Below are 17,489 nucleotides of genomic sequence, written 5' to 3' on the forward strand. Positions count from 1 at the left end.
GGAGGCCCTCTCAGCTAGCCCCCTTCCACTGGACTAGTAACATGCTCCTCCGGCCCAGAAGCCTCCACCTGTGCCGGGCAATTGAAGAGGGGGAGATGGGAGGGAGGCATCTGCAGCCACAGATGCCTCCCTCCCAGGGAGAGAGACTCAATGCCCAGCCTCTTTCCAGCTGGAGTGCCTTTTCTGGTAGCCCTCCCAGCTGGCTGCCCTGTGTCAGACTAATCTCTGGTCAGCACAAGCTATCTGCGTGGTGTCCTTGACAATTGTGCAGGAGGGGTTTGTCCTGGCCTCCTTTTGGGATGTTTTCCCCTGAGTTTTGGTCCAGGGATTCTCTGGTGGTCTCCCATCTTAGCATTAACCTTGTTTAGTTTCTTCCAATTAATCCAATGAAACGAACAGTGGTCACTGAAGTCCCCCTCCCCCTTTATTGGCTTAGTCCCCTCCCTCACTGCTCCTGTTGGTGACCATTAGGAAGTGTATATTCCTTAGTTTAATTGTGCTGGATGCAAAAATAACTTCCTTAATCTTCCCTGAATTTCTCACCATTCAACCTCATTAAATTCTGGTATTATAAGAAAGAGATTTTCTTGGGAGTGAGAATGATTTTATAAATGTACACTGTGTTTCCATTTTAAGAAACAGAAACAGAAAAACCCCAAATGTTGTAATCGTTCTGCTCTGAGGAATTTGTTCAACCCACTTCCCAATTTCATTCATGTTCCAGTTTAGTTGTTCCCCCCTGAGAAATAGTCACAGCATCTGTGCACCAATTTGTTTCCGCCCCCTGCACCAGTAGCAGTTTTATTTTCAGTTCCTTAAAGGCCTCAGGACCACATCTGCTTTTTCAGAGTTGGTGAAAGAGGGGCTGGCAGTGGCAGATGCCTCCATTCTTCAGGCTTTTCAATGCAGATCTGGGCCTGTGAGGCTGGTGTTAGGCTTTGGAATGAGAAGCACCCGTTTATACTATCTGGAGCCAGGAGGAGGAGGAGGAGGAGGAGGACTGGGTTACTTTCAGTAGCCAAATATCATTGGTTTGTCATTGCTACAGACTCTTCCTGAGTTTAGACACTAGAACGGTGGTTCCAACTTTCAAAGGCAATCCAAGGCTTTGGGTCTCCATATCTTCGTGGTTTCCATGTCCTCAGAGCTTCCTGGCCAACAGCAGAGGTGGGTCTTCCTACCTAACTGCACATCACCCTCAATGACGCTTCAGTTCCTTGGCAATTTGCTGGTGTGTGGGAGAAGAAATGAGCGTTCTCCATCAGCAGACTTGCCCAGGAATCCACTCCAGACAGTTCGATGATCCTGGGCTCATCCAGAGAGTCATACGGATGAGTTCTGTAAGTGAATCCCCTGGATTCACTTGCTTGGGCTTTTGCTATGAGTTACCTTCCTCCCCTCCCCCTGGCATTGCTATGGGGAGCTCTTAAGTGGCCTCTTCCGAAGACTCCCCCCCCCCCCCAGCTTTCTGACAAGAAGCATGAGGGGCCCGTGGGTGAAAGCCCTCCAGCTGCAGGAGGATCCCCTGAAGCTTTCTTAAGGTCATTTGCCTTCCAGGCAAACCCAGACCCATTGTGGTGGGATGTTTTGTCCTGGTGCTGCCCTTGGAGACTGTCCTGTTTGCAGCAGCTTTTACTTGTTTGTAATGTGCCTATTTGCTTCCTTTTCTTTCCTAAGCTGTTGGGCATTTTGACGAAGGGTGAGGAAGTTAGGAAAAATGGAAGAAGTATTTTTTTTTCCTTCTAGGCCTCCAATCACCTCAGTTGCTGTCCTCTGTCCTATTCCAGGTCTCTTTCCTAAAATGTGGCATCCAGAATTGGATGTTATAGTCCAGCTGCAGTCTGACTAACGGGGAGTGGAAAGGAGGAGTCACTGCTTTTAATTTTTGATAAGGAGCTTGCCTAGGATTGCATGAGCCTCCTTGATGACTGCATCTTCTTAGTGGATGTTCACAATTTGTTCTAACCAGAACTTCTCCCCATGAACTGCAGCCCTCGGTTGTTTCTCCAACTACAGCCTTGCTTTTGAAGAAGAGTTGGAGAAGTTGGGAATCTTTAACCTGTAGAAGAAAAGATTACAGGGTATGTTATAGTTACCTCCAAATCTGAAAGATTGTTATATGGAAGTTTGGGTAGATTTATTCAAAAAAAAATCCAAGAAACTTTGGGCTTAATTGTCAAGAAACAGCAGCAAAAAAAAAAAAAAAAAAACCCTCAACAGCAAAAACCACCGAGGAGAGTGTCCTGTACCCACTAACTATCCCATTCCCATACACTGGCTGGACAGCACAGAGAGGCTTCTTCAGGAAGTAGCAAACGCCCTTTTGCTAGAAATGTGTGAAAAAAAGGGTAGATGGCGATCCAATGCCTTTGGAGGTGGCCTCTCACGCCTCTTCCACTGGTCCAGGATTCCAGAAGCGCTTTCCTGCCTACCTCTTTTAGTGGCACGCAATCTGGTGGGAAGTAGAACGGGTTGTTTTTTTCTTCTCACCCTTCCTCTTCTCCTGTGTCAGGTACTCCCTTTGGATGTCCTCCCTTGGGTGTGGCTGCCCTGATCTGCTCTTTGGCTGGGGAGACCAGCTCAGGGCAATGGCCAGGGAGCTTCAGAATGGAGGCGTGTTCGGCAAGACTCCCGTGTGAGGGTCCATTGACCAGCCAGCAAGAAAAACCCTCTTCTCTTGTCAAGGGGGGTGGAGTCCCCATTGGGAGATCAGAAGCCAGCTGCTCTCCGAAACATGGCAAGAAGGCTGAGCTGTGCAGAGTAATCTTTCAGGTCAGGCCAGTTTCTTCCCTGCCTGGCTCTGGAGGTTGCCACACACAGCTAGCAGGGAGGGAGCCAGGCAGGTAAGACAGGTAAACTTCCCACTCAGCTCAGTTGTCCCAGAGCTACATTGTGGGTTGGCTGCTGGCAAACCTGTGAATCTCCTACGTAGGTTTGAAGGAAAGCAGGGAGCCATGGACCTTGAAAGGTTGCAGTGATCCACCAGGGCTCCTGGTGGTGGGAAGAGGCCCATGGAACAGCCCCCATACCTGGTAAGTCAGCTCAGGGAGGGAGGGAGGGAGGGAGGGAAGAACCTGCTGATCACTGGAGTGATGGGATGTGGTCAGTAGACAATACAGATCTTCCTGGAATTGGTAGAAATGAGCACCAGAGAGGAAGGAGGAGTGGGCTGGAGGCTCCAGCAATCCTAGGACTGGGTGGCTTTCTCTTCTCCAAGGCTGTTCAGAGTGTGAGGGAGCCCCTCCTCCATAAATCCTGCATCCACAGTGCTGGGCAGCACTAAAGCAGGTCTCCTTGGCAAAGGCTGTAACCTCCTCCCGAGCCTCTTCCCTGCCCAGTGCTCTCATCAGCATTGGAGGAGGCTGGGGGGGCGGCGGGGGGGCAAGAGCAGATTGCAGGGTAGGCAGTCTTTCTAATCTGTGATTCTGGGAGAGCTGCTTCTTTCCTTGAGATACATTTCTTAAGAGCATTTGCCCCCCCCTTCCAATATTTGAGGGGCTGCCCCAAAAACCTCCAAAGCACCAGAAGGCAGGACCAGAAGCAATGGATGGAAACTAATCAAGGAGAGAAACAACCTGGCATTAAGGAGGAACTTCCAGACGGGGAGGACAATGAACCAGTGGAACTACTGTCCTCCAGAAGTTGTGGATGCTTCATCCCTGGAGACTGAACAGTCGCTTGTCTGAAATGGTATAGGTCTCCTGCTTGAGCAGGGGGTTGGATTAGCAGACCTCCAATGTCCCTTTCAGCTTTGTTCTGGTTGGTTGATTGATTGATTGATTGATTGATAGGCAAGGCCTGGTGCCAACCTCTCACCCAGCCCTTACGGAGGGCAAAAGCCTTGATCTGTAGTAGCCAAGGAACAGCAGGCATTCTCTGCCCTCCTCCAGTCCCAATCTGCAGAGAGGGGGCAGGGCTGGGTCACCGGGGTGGGGTCCTTTCCTCAGGCTCTTTGTCTCCCATCTTCTTCAGACAGACATGGTGGGGGGGGGGGCAGCGTGATGGCCTTTTTCATCATGTTCTAGTGCACTTTCTGAGAATTGGTGCTGCCAGTACTGGACGTAAAGCGAGCAGACGGGAATAGGCACACCAGCACATGGGCCGAAGCACTGGAGCCTTGGACCAAGGAACTTGTCCAAGTTCCCCCTGATAAATGTGCCTGATAAACTTAATGTGCATTATGCTTCAATGGCATCACCATCTGATATAATCCTAGTGAATTATATGATTTGACAATTTATGATTAAAAATAACCTGGGAAATAATTTCCAGATACATAACAAACAAATCCATTGTGGAGAGACTGAAGAGGGGTGGGGGTGAGACTGAATGCCAGCCCCCCCCCTCTCCCCCCAGATCCAGTGTGTTCTGCCCTTTGGGAAAGAGCAGCGTGGGGCAGGACGCAGAGCTCAGAGGCCTTAGCTGAGCAGCTGGTCTTTATCCAGGGCTTCAGGGAGGCTGGCAGGGGCCTCCTCTCTGCCAAGTGGAGGGGGGGGTGCTTGACTGAGGTGGGCACATTGGCCAGTGGGCTCTGGGATGAAGGTCTCTCGATATCCCTCCCCCTGAGCTCCTGGCCGGAAGGAATGGGCACGGCCAAGGTCTGCATTGTCCAGCCTCTGCCAACAAGCTGACAGGTCTGCCTGGAGGGCTCCACTCCTCTTTGGCCCTGGTGAGAGAGGGGGTTCAGGAATGGGGGGGGGGCTCCAACTGGCTCAGGGCAGCATCTCTGGGACAGTCCAGTGTCCTCCTTGCCCTCCCCCCATCCATCTCCCAGCCATGAAGGGAAACAGGGGCGGGTGGGGGGAGTGGACTGTTATCCGATCTCTTTCAGGGAGGGTTCAAGCCCGACCATGGGACAGAAACGGATCAAGGGATTCCCCTTGTGGGTGATCTCTGGTGGGAGTCAGATGGCGGTGGGACCTCCATCCTTGCTCTCCTTGGCACCTTTCAGTACCATCGGCCGTGGAATCTTCTGGACCAGCTGTGGGATTCGGGCCTGGGCAGTGTAGTGTAGCAGAGGTTCCCTTCCTTTTTCTGTGGCTGGTTCCAATCGGCCTTGGGGGTGGGGGGTGGGGGAGGCAGAGCACTTCCTTTGGGCTCACAACTCTCTCTGCCCTCTTCCAACCTTTTGGCTCTCCTGGATTGCATTGAAGAAGAACAGTCTTGGGCAGCATATAAAATATATAATATAGTTAATTTATATAATGCATATAAATCACATAATAGTGTTGAAAGTTTACGAACTTGTGGGGCCGCATTTCTAGCTGTCCAGGGCTGCATGCAGCCTGCAGGCCAGAGACGGAATACCCCGATCTCCATGAAACCGCTGGGTATGAGGGATTTCATCCCTGGGGATGACCTAAGCGATGCCCTGGCTGCCCTTTTGCAGGGCCTGGGATCTGTGGGGGCCTGGACGGGGTGGGTGGGGGGGCAACAGCTTTAAGGGAATCCTGGTCAGAGGGAGTGGCTGTGTGCATGTAGAGCCTCAGGATCACCTTTCATTCTGGATGGGATGCAGACCTGGTGTTCACCCCATCACACAACATTTTTGTGGTGAGCCCCTTCTGGATCGTAAGGCCCTGTGCTTAGCCGCTCATGCCCTGGTCATCTCCTACTTGGATTATTGCAACATGCTCCACATGGGGCTACTCCTGAAGAGGATTTGGGAGCTGTAATTGGCCTAGAATGCAGTGGCACGAACAGTTTTGGAGGCCCCAAGCACATGTGAGCTGTGCTAGCTGCCGATCTTCTTCTGGGTGCAACACACAGTGTGGGTTACTACCTTCCAGCCATTGAGGGGAGGTGTCCAGGATACCTGTGGAACTGTCTTTCTCCAAAGGGATTGGCCCATCCCGGTGTGCTGGCAGGAGAGGCCAACTACAGATCCCATGAGCCAAGGAATTTTGGCTGCTAGGATCCAGGAGAAAAGCCTTTTCTACCATGGTTCCTGACCTTTGGAACATCTTGTCACAAGAACTAAGATTCTTTCTTTTAGCCTTTGGGAAAGGCCTTAGAACTTGGCTATGCTGTTGGCTGGAGGTGATCAGTGGACTAGCAGAGAAAGCACCCCACCTCTTTGCTCCAAATCCATGTTTTTTTAGTTCGTTTTAACTTTTTGTCATTTTAATATGTTCTTATATTTTAAAGTTTGATATTTGTATATATTATCATACTACAAGCTGCTCAGAATTTTCTGAAACGACAAGATGGGCAGCAAATGAATTTATTACTAATAATAAGGTTGCAAGTGAATCAGAAGCTGGGAATCTGGTCCTCCTGAGTGACATCAGAGCCCAGCGGCATTCCGGGTGGGCCAGGAGGAAGTTGCTACCTTGCAAGCAGCCAGGACAGGATGACTGGAGGCTGAGAGCCATACTGCTCAGCCCTGAGTCCTTTCGGACGGCTGGGGACCAGGCGGCCGTCCAACCAGGGACCTGGCCTGGCTGGGAAGATTCCTGGTGGAAGATTCCCCTGCTGGTGCAGCTTCGGTGAGCACAATACACACACTCCACATTGCTCCTTCTAAGGAGGTCAGGGCTCAGCCCTTTCAGAGCAGAAACAGCCAGAAGGAAGAGGCCTGGCCTTGCCTTGACATGCCCTGCCAATGGGGAACACAGCCTCTGGCAAGGATAGCACCGGTGTCCTAATTCAGGTAGGCAGCTGGAAACAGGGCTTCTCCAAAGGAGCACACCCAGTTCCTTGGCAAAGAGGCCTGCCCAGAAGCAGCTCAGGAAGAGTATTCTCTTGGCCTGTGGTGCCTCTGGTAGGAAGAGTACTTGGCTATGAATGGCAAGGTTGCTCAAGGGAAAAGAGGGGGCTTAGGACCCCCACTCCTGTTCAGATGATCCTTGGACATCTTTTCCAAATGTGGTCTTCTTTGCCCACAGGAAGGTCCACTGTCTTTTCAGGAGATCCGGAGCCCCGTTCTCTATGCCTTCCCATCTGCTGTCTCTCAAGTAGTCCCATCAGATGAGCCCATTCGAGGTGCCACCCTTGGACCTTATGCTACAGGAACCAGACCGAGCTCCCCAACCTGCATAGCTGGTGCAAGTCCAAGTGGTAAGAATCTGCAGGAACCTCCTAATGAGGGGGTAGAAGTTACACTGGGGGGGGGGCTAGTCCAACCTCTTGCAATAGGAAAGACCCCCTAAGCAGGGGACTGGGAAAGGTAGCATTGGGGGATGGGCTGAAAGAAACAAAAGCAGTCAGCTGGTTCTTTCTTATAGCTCCAGAGCCTCTTGTACCTCTGCTCTGTTGCACACAATGGCAGCTTCAGCAGTCCAGGCCTCTGGTGATGCAGAGGAAGGATGGAGGAAGGCTGAATTCAGCCTGCAATTAAGCCCAACTCTTGCCTGCTTCCCATCTCCCTCAGTTCCAGCCTGCTGGAGATTCCCAGAAGAGGGAATCTGTTCAGCCTCCCAGCCCTCAGTCTTTGACTTCTCCTACGTAGAGCTCTAAGCTTGTCCCACAACCTTCTTCCTCTCTCCACCTGCAGCTTCCTCCAGCCTCGCTGACAAGGTATTCTGGGGAATGGGCCCGAAGAGGGTGGTTCTCATCGTCTGCCTTCTCTTCCTCATTGTGCTGCTGGTTGCCCTCATCCTGCTCTGTGAGTTCTTCCGTTTTCTCTTAGAATAATAAGTTTGGAAGGGGCCTTAGAGGTCTTCTAGTCCAATCCCCTGCCCATGGCAGAAAACCCTATACCATTCTAGACAAATGGCTGTCCAATTTCTTCTTTAAAACCTCCAGTGATGGAGCACCCACAGCTCTGGGAGGGAAGCCGTTCCAGTGGTTAATGGTTCTCCCTGTCAGGAAATCTCTCCTTACTTCTAGGTTGGAACCTAAATGATCTTCCACCCATTACTTCTTGTCCTACCTTCTTGTTTTGCTTGCTTAGAATAAGAATAGAATAGAATAGAATAGAAGGGAAGGGAAGGGAAGGGAAGGGAAGGGAAGAGGAGAGGAGAGGAGAGGAGAGGAGAGAAGAGAAGAGAGAAAAGAATAGAATTCTCTATTGGCCAAGTGTGAGTGGACACACAAAGAATTTGTCTTTGCTGCATAAGCTCTCAGTGTACATAAAGAAAAAATAAAATACATTCATCAAGAATCATAAGATACAACACTTAGTGATAGCCATAGGTTACTATTAAGCAATCAAATAATCATACGAAACAAATAAAACAATATAAATTTTAAAGATACAAGCAATATGGTTATAGTCATAAGTGTGAAGAGATAGGTAATAGGAAGGATGAGAAGAAGAATAGTAATACAATCAATAAATAATTTGACAGTGTTGTGAGAATTGTTTAGCAGAGTGATGGCATTTGGGAAAAACTGTCCTTATGTCTAGTTGTTCTGGTGTGCAGTGCCGTATAGAGCTGTTTTGAGGGTAGGAGTTGAAGCAGTTTAGGTCCAGGGTGTGGGGAGTCTGTAGATATTTTCACAGCCCTCTTTTTGGCTCAGGGTGCAGTATACAGGTCCTCAGTGGAGGGCAGGTTGGTAGTGATTGTTTTTTCTGCAGTTCTAAATATCCATTGAAGCCTGTGTCGTTCCTATTTGGTTGTAGAACCAAACCAGACAGTTGTAGAGGTGCAGATGACAGATTCAATAATTCCTCTGTAGAACTAGATCAACAACTTCTTGGGCAGTTTGAGCTTTCTGAATTAGTGCAGAAAGAACATTCTTTGTTGTGCTTTTTTGATGATGTTTTTGATGTTAGGTGCCCACTAAGTCTTGAAATACGATAGAACCTAGAAATTTGAAAGTCTCTACTATTGATGCTGTGTTGTCTAGTATTGTAAGAGGTGGTAGCATAGGAGAGTTTCTCCGAAAACCTACCACTATTTCTACAGTCTTGAGTGTATTTAGTTCAAGATTGTTCTGGTTGCACCACAACTTGCAAGTTATGGTGTGCAGGAATGACTTCCTGGTTCTTTCCACCTAGACAGAAGTTCTCTGTTGATATCCGAAGGGAGGCTCAGTCCAAAGAGCCAGGTCTCTTTGGTGACCAAAGGAATTATCAGCACAGTTTCCATTTCTGGTGAGATCAGGTTCCATGAAGGAAGGAGTAATACTCACTCAACCCTGGGGTGAGTGGCCGTGGACAGTGGCTCTTCCTTGGTGGATCGGCAGTGCTCTGCTTCCCGGCTCTGACTGGGGTGAGGGACAACGGCAGGCATGCCTCCTTGCTTTTCTCTTGATTGTTGCAGGACAGGAAACACGGCTGGGTCCCTGGGAGGGAGGGCCAGTCTCACCCCTAGGATTACTTGGTCTTTTTGCAAGGGTTTTGCTGCCTCTTTCAAAGGCACCATCCTTCAAAAGCTGCTCTGTCTCCATTGTAGGCAATATTATCACACACCCCATACCCCTAACTCTCTTCCTTGTGCTATTATGGAGGAGTAGGGCGACCCTCCTTCTGTGAGTCAAACACTGGGCAGGGCCTTTCTGAGCAGGCAGAAGTCCAGCCTTTCCTCCTTCTCAGAGATTCACAGACCGTTCTCCTGTAGGGGCACTGGCTGAAAAAAGAAAGGGCCTATTCTGATACAGAGAAATGCATGTGAGTTGGTGTAAGTATGTGTCCCACATTTCCAAGGGGTGACTTTGCAGAGCCTCAAGGAGAAAACCAGGTTAAGACCTGGCTTCGTTGTTATTCCTACTTCCTGCCAGAAACACTTCCTTTTCCTTCTTTGTTGTTGATTTTGGAATCCCTAGAGGGAGAGAAGGAGAGAGAAGGAAACCAGCTGCATGCCAGTGTCTCCCTCTTCTCCTCTTCCTTCCCTCATACAATGGATGGACGCTAATCAAGGTGGGAAGAGAAGCAGCCCAGAACTAAGAAGAAACTTCCTAACAATGAGAACGATTAACCAGTGGAACCGCTTGCCTTCAGAAGTTGTGCGTGCTCCACCACTGGAACCTTTTAAGAAGAGGCTGTAGAGTCACTTATCTGAAATGGTACAGCCAGGTTTCACCTAATTTGTATTTGTATATTTGGTTTGTCCTGCCTCAGTATAAAACGTTACTTTTCTTTACATTAAATTTCATTTTGTTGATAGGGCCCAGTATTCAAGTCTGTCAGGATCCATTTGGATCCTGGACCTATCATCAGGGGTGTTGGCTATTCCTGCCAGCTTAGTGTGTGTCACCTGCATATTTCCTGAAATCCAAGTATACGATGTCCAGAGCATTTTGCTGCCTTTCTCCAAAGCTACTCAGAAGTGCAGTGTCCAGAACTGGCCAATGCAAAATAATTTGAAATGATTCATTATGTGCTTTGGAAATGATAGCTAATGCTGTGACACCTTCTTGAGGTGTGAGATATTTCATGAATGTGCCCAGGAATGGACGTAGATCATTTTTGGAAACCAGCACCTGATCCCTAGCAAAGGCTACTTGGATTTTGCTGATGTCCCACAAGCGTTGGGTCAGCAGCACATCTGGTTTCTGTTTCTCAGCCCCTTATGCCACTTGCAGAAGCAGCTGCAACATGTCCCTCTTTTTGTGCCCTTCTTGGAGATACAGAAGAGGGGAGAAAGAGGGAGGAGGTGAGAAAGATCCTCCTAGCAAGTTTGCTGCAACAGGGAAAGGACTTCCACACCCTTCCTCCTTCTCAGTCACTGGTTTTAATAGCGTGGTCAACTCTGAACAGATGAGAAATGAACAAACTGCTGCATTTCTGGGCCACAGAATTCCCTTTCCCCGGAATCGGGGGTGGTGGTGGTTTCTGCTAGTATCTTTTGCATTATCATATTTTACTTAAAGGCAAACTTTTACGAGCTGCAGCTGACTTCATCAGATATATATATTTTGTGGTCAGAAACGATGCTGCCAGACTCCATCTGATTTTTGGTTACCCTGGACTAACCTAGATCTCCTTTAAAACTTTTCCCCTAGAGATTCCTCTATGGTGATGCCTGCACATCACAATGCTAAGGAATGATCTCTGGCACAAATGCTGTTTCCCATGCTCTGCAAGAGTCTCTGGAGGGAGCGTACCTGCTACCCACTTCCTAATAGCAACAAGAGCTGGGAACTTGTTCAGCTGGCAGTGCCAATGCTGAAGAGGTGCATTTGCAAGTGCCGTGTGCCAGACATTCCTCCGTGCAGTCTAGACAGGACACAGTTAATCCAAAGAGTGAGAAGCTCAGAAGCTCTAATCAATGGTCTTTCTGAGAAGGGAAGCTGGAGCGACACACGAGAATTCCAACAAGTCCCTTATTGGTCTATTTCTCCCACTTTCTACGTATAGAGGGGCAGGAAGCTTGCCTCTTTTAGGGGCCACCTGCAATGGTTCCCTCCTACTCAGTGGTCTGGAGTCTAGATTCCTTTTCTCAATATAAGAAATAATGCCCCTACCTAAAAACTCACCTAAGCCTCCATTCGTCCATTGTTCTTGCTTGTATCCTATTCCCAGTTTTGTTCTGGCGATCCAGCACCGGCATTGTGTACAAGCAGCCAGCAGAGAGCTGCAGTGACCACGCTGTGCGATGTGATGGGGTTCCTGACTGTTCTCAGAGGAGCGATGAACTGGACTGCGGTACGGCCGGAAGGTTTTGGGGATCCAGAAGACGGAACTTGGGTTGAGAGGCTGGGAGGCTACTTCCCGCCCAGGAACGCCCATTCTGGTTCCATTCTCTTCTCTCCTGCTCTGCAGTGCGCTTTGGGTGGAACCAGTCCTTGCTCCATGTCTACTCAGGAGCAGACAGGGAGTGGCTGCCTGTCTGCAGCCAATCCTGGACCGAGGCCTTCTCCCAAAAGACCTGTCAGCAGCTTGGATTCCTTAAGTAATTCTGGGCTTCCTCGTAAGGTGGGGAGGGAGCCCACCGAAGGAAGAAGTTACTCTTAGCCTCTCGCTTGTCTTGCTGGTCCTGTTCCCATGCAGAATGCCCTGGGGGCAACTTTTCAAGCAGTGGAAAGAGCTGTTTGTGGACTGCACTCCTTCAGAATGATTCGGGGAGAGGGAGGGACTTGTTGTGAGGAAAAGACAGGGGGCTGTTCATAAACTGAGGATCTGGGGGAGGGAAGGCTACCTGCTGTGCCAGGGATGTTCACTTTTTAGTCACTGTCCACTCTTGGCCAAGCTGTATCCATGGTGGCCTGGCCTGCCAAGGGCTGGGGAGCTACTCCACAGCTGCTCTGTGCAACCCTACCCAGGAGTCCTTTAGCCGCAACTCTCTTCTGCCTCCCTAGCGCTTCTGACACAGAATACGTCCCTCTGGCGTTTTCTGGGAAAAGTCTTTTGGCTGGCGAGATGCGAAAAACCCTTCAGCAGAGCCTCAACAGGTAATGGGCTGCTGGGGTGAGGTGGTGGGTTGGAAGGAAGGAAGTCCCCTCCATTGTGACCCCTTCATCCTCAGCTGCACCTGTGAGAAGTCAAGGTGAAGGGACTCACCTGTCCCTCACTGTTCTCTGCAGCTTTCCTCTGGCTGGGTGCTCGAGGAGAAGAAGAGAGAAGGTCTTTCTCCCAGGCAGGCAGACCCACTTGGGGATTCTGAGTGCTCCCCTTGGCTGGTGAAAGACTCTGCTGGCTGCAGGCCCTGTTTCTCACTTAACCTCTGGCTTATTGGTCTCCTCTATAGCTCCCAGTGCCATTCTGGAAAGCAAATTTCTCTCCGATGCACAAGTAAGGAGGCAGAAGAAGGTGGGCCTGGCTCCGACTCCAAGGGAGGGGCTTTTGTACTTCTGCGCCCTAGTTGAGGAGGGATGAGGCAGTGCCCTAGGGCTGACCTGCTCAGGCCATGCCCAGCGGCACTCTTTCTCCTCCTTTCACAAGCTCCTATCTAAACAGATCAAAGCAGCATGCAAAGCCATGGCCACCGGGTGCCCCTGCCTTCTGGGGCAGCAGAGAGAATACTATATGGGGCAGAAACCTAGGACATGCACGTCGCCTGGGTTCTGCATGGGGCTGGGAGCTGGGCTGGGAATGTAGAAGGAAGACTTGGTTAATGAAAAGAGGCCTTGCCTGTACCTCCAGATGGATTGGTGTGGTGCATGTGTGTATTGGGGGTGGGAGGTGGGGGCTTGTCTGAAGTTTTTGGATGTTTCTCCCTGCAGACTGTGGGCAACGGATATCCGGCCGCATTGTGGGAGGCACTGAAGCTTCTGCCAGTAAATGGCCTTGGCAAGTGAGCCTCCAGTATGGCTCTGCTCACATTTGTGGTGGCACTATCATTGATGCTCAGTGGGTGCTGACCGCAGCCCACTGCTTCTTCATGTAAGGCCAATCTCTGGATTGACTGGGGAGGGCGGTGGGATGCCTGTCGAAGGGAAGCTCCCTATCACGATGCCTGCCAGGAGGCGGCCAGGCTACTCCAGAAAGGCAGGACTTCCCATCTGGGGCTCTGTCCGTTATCCTACCCACCATTTCTTGAGATCCAGCCAAAAAATGAGGACAAAAAGCTCCCATAACTAATTCTCATCGGCGTCTTCTTCTGGATCAATTTGCTGACTCAATTTGAACAATTGGATTGATTTTCCAAAACAGCCCCCTATACAGGATCAGGGTGGATTCCCATGTCCCTCGTCTCAGAGGGGTCTCCCCCGGATATTTACGCCCTGGGCAAAGGCAGAGACACCTGTAACCTTTTGCCTTTGGACTTTTTAGAAACAGTGTGAAAATCCTGGATGAATGGAAGGTCTACGCTGGTGTCTCTGACCTCAAGCAGACGAGGGAGGGAATCCTGGTCTCGGAGGTCATCATTAATGCTAATTACAGTGATGATCATGATGACTATGACATTGCCCTGATGAAGCTCGCGCAGCCCTTGGTCCTCTCAGGTGAGGTTCTTGGATGCCTCCTCAGCTCCGAGGCCAGCAGGGCCCTTTGCCTTTTGTTCAAGGAGGGGCTCACTTGCTTCTCCCTCTTTTCCAGCCCAGGTTCGCCCAGCCTGCCTCCCCATGTCAGGCCAAAGGTTTCTTCCTGGGCGGGGCTGCTTCATCACAGGCTTTGGCAAAATCAGTGAAAATGAAGGTAAGCCGGGCGAGCGGGCCTCACTTGCTAGGCTGTGGCACAGAAAGGGTGAGCTTCCCTCTCGCCGGACCTGTCCCGAGTTGCCTGCCAATATGCTATGGGGGTGGGACGGGGACTCCTTAGTTATCGTGAACTTTTTCTATTGGAGATCCCATGTCCCAATTCGATTCCAGCTCGGGAGGCTGAAGGGTGTCCAGGGCTCTCTTTTCATCACATAATTTTTGCCTTTTGCAGAGAATACATCGCCCAAGCTGCGGGAAGCAGAAGTGAAGATTATTGACTATCGGCTCTGCAACAGCCGTAACGTGTACGAGGGGTTCCTGACCCCCCGGATGATGTGTGCTGGGTTTTTGCAAGGGGGCAAAGACTCTTGCCAGGTAAAAGAGGTTCTCTTGCCTGACGAGAAAGTGGAAGAGTTCTCCTATGCAACCTTAGGCTGATGCAACGAGTTACAAGTCTGGCTGGTTTTAGTGACCTGTAAATTTTCCCACACCAACTGAGACAGGGATAAGGAAAGGTTATTGGGAAGATGGTAGCAAAAGTCTTCCAAGAAAAGAAAGCTGCTCACCCAGTCTGTGGTTCCACGTGAGCTCCTTGAAAGCAGATCCAGAACCCAAACCCCAAGCACAGTCCCTGGGCAAGGAACAGGGGAGGCCTGGAAGGGATGGCCTCAGGACACAGGAGGTCAGGGAGCAGGAAAGGGGCGTCTGGAGGACATGCTTCTATATGCCGTGTTCCCAGTTAGAGCTGCCTCCTTCTCTCCTGAGGACTCCAGTCTCCACCGCCTGTGCCTTGTTACCTGGTGGCACGACTGTGGGCTTTGGCCCTCTCGCTCCCCGAATCTGAAGCCACATTTTGCGCTGAGCCTAACTCACAAGGGCCGAGCAGCCGCCTCAGCTGGAGACTCAGAGTCCATCGGAGCTCACAAAATCAGAGGGGTCCATTCCTGAGGCACCCCGGGAACAAAGGCGAGGGGCCTCCCTTCTGGCAACCCTTCCTGATATCTTGCACGCTTGCAGCGGACTTTTGAACTTGGGAGAGCCGTTGCTATTGTGGCCCCCAACACTCCTTCTCCCCCCCCCCTCCAGTGGGATGGTTCCTTCAAATGCAGAATTACCATTGCTGTTACATTTTTTTCAGGAGAAAACCAGATTTTTGGCACAGGAAAGTTAGAGGGAACCTTGTTGATGGCACACCAACACACAAGAACAAAAGATGAAAGGCCTTCTCCTTGCAGGACACACAGGCACCCTCCACTTTGGGCTTTTGCTATGAAACCCCAATTCTGGGCTTCCAGTGATACAAACTACCAAAGCCTGGAATGCCAGGTGGGGATTATGACCCTTAGCTCTCTAACGCCCGTCTCTCTTTGCCTAGGGTGACAGCGGTGGCCCCCTGGTTTGTCAGGACAGTAATCGATGGTACTTGGCTGGGGTCACCAGCTGGGGAACTGGCTGCGGCCAGCGAAACAAGCCAGGTGTCTATTCCCAAGTCTCCAAGTTTCTTGGTTGGATATACAGCCAAATGGAGGTAAGAGGGTCCTTGCTCGCTCGCAAGGGGGAGTTCAGGTGGCATGCAGAGGTTGGAAATGGGCATGGAAGGAAGCTAGGGCAAGAGGGACACTTGCACCCTCCCCCCTGACGGGCTTGATGACACATGGGGCAGAGGCAAGCTGAATTGAGCCCCCCCACCTGATGTGGCAGGGCTTTGGTTTAGGCCTTGGCTGTATTTGGCATCCTGCAAGCTGCTCTCGGGGAGAAGCACCGAGGAGCCTCACCTTCCCTTTCCCAGGGGACATCCGAGCACAGAGCCTCCTTTCCCTAGGCAGCTATCAGGGAGAGGGAAATGACTGTGGCTGGGAACTTCCCCTCCAACTCAGATTACACATAATTTGGCATCTAGGCTTGTCCAGGAATCCCTTTTTCCCCCATCTTGCCTTGCAGAGTCAGACCCCCTAGAAGAGGACGACACGCGCAGCCCTTTCTGGAGAAGTGGAACGAGCGAGCTTGTGAAGGCCGGCGACTGCACCTCCTTGCCCTTGGGCCACAAGGACAATGGTGGGGCTGGGGACAACTGGGCTCTTCCCAATGTTCTCAGGGTCCCCCAGTCTGCTGTTGGAACCAGTTGGGTACTCTGGTTTGAAGGGTGCAGCTGGTGCTGGTGCTGCTGAGGCTGGAGCCAAGTGCTTGGTGAGACCCGCCGGGGCAGGGTGGAATGGCCTTGCTCTATGGGAGTGCCCTTCGGATCACATGGAGGCACCAGAGAGTACTGACCATGGAGCCCTCCGCAGATGGCACAGGGCCAGCTGCAACCCTTCCTAGGGCAGGATCTGGCTGGCAGCACTACAGGCCCCTGGAAACTGGACTCGCTAGGACAGCCCTTTGCTGCCTCCCCACTTCAGGGCTTCTCAACCTTTGCCTTGGCAGCCCACTGGGACCCCCTTCTCCCCTGCAGAAGAGGGGGAACTGCACGAGGAACATGCAGGCATAAACCACCCCTCCTGTTGATTTTCCACCCCTTCCCTCTCCGAAGCCTTTTCCTGAAAAGGAACCCCTTGTTTGCTGAAAACAGAACTGCCAGCCTGGGCCTGTTCATTCTCCAGATTCCTTGCCCCAAACGGCTTCTCTGAATCACGGTGGCAGCTGCTCCTTGCTGCCTCCTCTTCCTCCTCCTCCTCCTCGTCACCTTCTCTCCTCTCTCCTTCTGCGATGGCTGGGAAATGGCCTCTGACTGCTAAGGCAGAGAGGGTCTTCTTGAGCTCCACTGTCAGCAGTTCAGGGGTTCCCTTGCACATTGGCCAGTGTTACAGCTGGAGCCAGCCTGGAAGCCATTTTGTGTTTGTGCACGTGTGTGTCAGATTAAAGGTTCTAAGACAGGAGGAAAAGCCAAGGAGGCAGAAGCAGCCCAAAGGGACCCCTTGCCTCAAGCAGCTGTGGCCAGCAGGGCTCAGGAGAGGCTCCCAATCTGTGTCCATCCAGGCCCTCCTTTGACCAGATCCAACAAGACAGGCAATGACTTCTTCTGAAACCACATTTAAGTGGGGAACTTTAGGGTGTGACCTTTCCCCATCTGTGGCCAACCTAATGCATCTCCTAAGCAGACGGTGTGGATGTAGCTCTCACTGTTCTGAAAGCTCCATTTGGCTTTCTCCTCTGGCTTTGCTCCCCCACCCCCAGTAAAAAAGTCACACACTGGTCAAGGTACAGGGAGGGGGGGGGAGAGCATGGGGACCCTGCCTGGGCTTCTCTAGGCTGCTTGCCTGCCTCTCTGCCCACACACCTTCATGTCCACCAGCCAGGTCCTGGAGAACTGCAACTGACCAGCAGCAGGCACCACAATTTCAGGCTTCAGGGGTGTGGGAAGAAAAGATTAAAACCGGCAGCTAGAGGGACCCAGGCAGTCAAGCAGCACCCCAGTTCGCCCTCCCAAATCAGAGGAGGCAACCTTCCCAGCCCAGGCGCTGGACCCTGCAGGGAGCTAACTCAGGCCTCCCCGCTGTCAGATGGCAGAGCTGGCAACAGGT

General features: G+C 51.3%; 1 protein-coding gene and 1 long non-coding RNA gene across 2 annotated transcripts; one reads left to right on the forward strand and one right to left on the reverse strand.

Annotated features, from left to right (window-relative positions):
- Positions 1–779: 779 nt before the first annotated feature.
- Positions 780–2,747, reverse strand: LOC148125087 (uncharacterized). The gene is made up of 2 exons (XR_015744700.1): positions 2,433–2,747; positions 780–2,059 (listed from the first exon to the last, which is right to left on the reverse strand). It is a non-coding gene; the product is annotated as an uncharacterized LOC148125087 (long non-coding RNA).
- LOC113441868 (transmembrane protease serine 13-like) lies at positions 2,694–16,566 on the forward strand. Its single transcript, XM_087939248.1, has 13 exons — positions 2,694–3,032; positions 6,888–7,059; positions 7,496–7,606; positions 11,411–11,533; positions 11,651–11,780; positions 12,187–12,279; positions 12,576–12,619; positions 13,051–13,210; positions 13,601–13,773; positions 13,868–13,966; positions 14,201–14,343; positions 15,344–15,496; positions 15,910–16,566. Exons 1-13 carry the CDS (start codon positions 3,012–3,014, stop codon positions 15,922–15,924), a joined length of 1,437 nt encoding a protein of 478 aa, XP_087795374.1. The 5' UTR covers positions 2,694–3,011; the 3' UTR covers positions 15,925–16,566.
- Positions 16,567–17,489: the final 923 nt, after the last annotated feature.

This window comes from Pseudonaja textilis, chromosome 9 (assembly GCF_049901715.1).
Source record: "Pseudonaja textilis isolate UNSWEBS1 chromosome 9, rPseTex1.2, whole genome shotgun sequence".
In the NCBI taxonomy this organism is placed as follows: Eukaryota; Metazoa; Chordata; class Lepidosauria; order Squamata; family Elapidae; genus Pseudonaja; species Pseudonaja textilis.

What these genes read in the sequence shown, in the direction of transcription:
- LOC113441868 (XM_087939248.1), top strand. Translation starts at nt 3,012, where the DNA reads ATGGAACAGCCCCCATACCTG. An exon ending in TGGAACAGCCCCCATACCTG is followed by an intron (nt 3,033 to 6,887) that starts GTAAGTCAGCTC and finishes CTTTGCCCACAG; the next exon opens with GAAGGTCCACTGTCTTTTCA. An exon ending in GCAGCCCACTGCTTCTTCAT is followed by an intron (nt 13,211 to 13,600) that starts GTAAGGCCAATC and finishes TGGACTTTTTAG; the next exon opens with AAACAGTGTGAAAATCCTGG.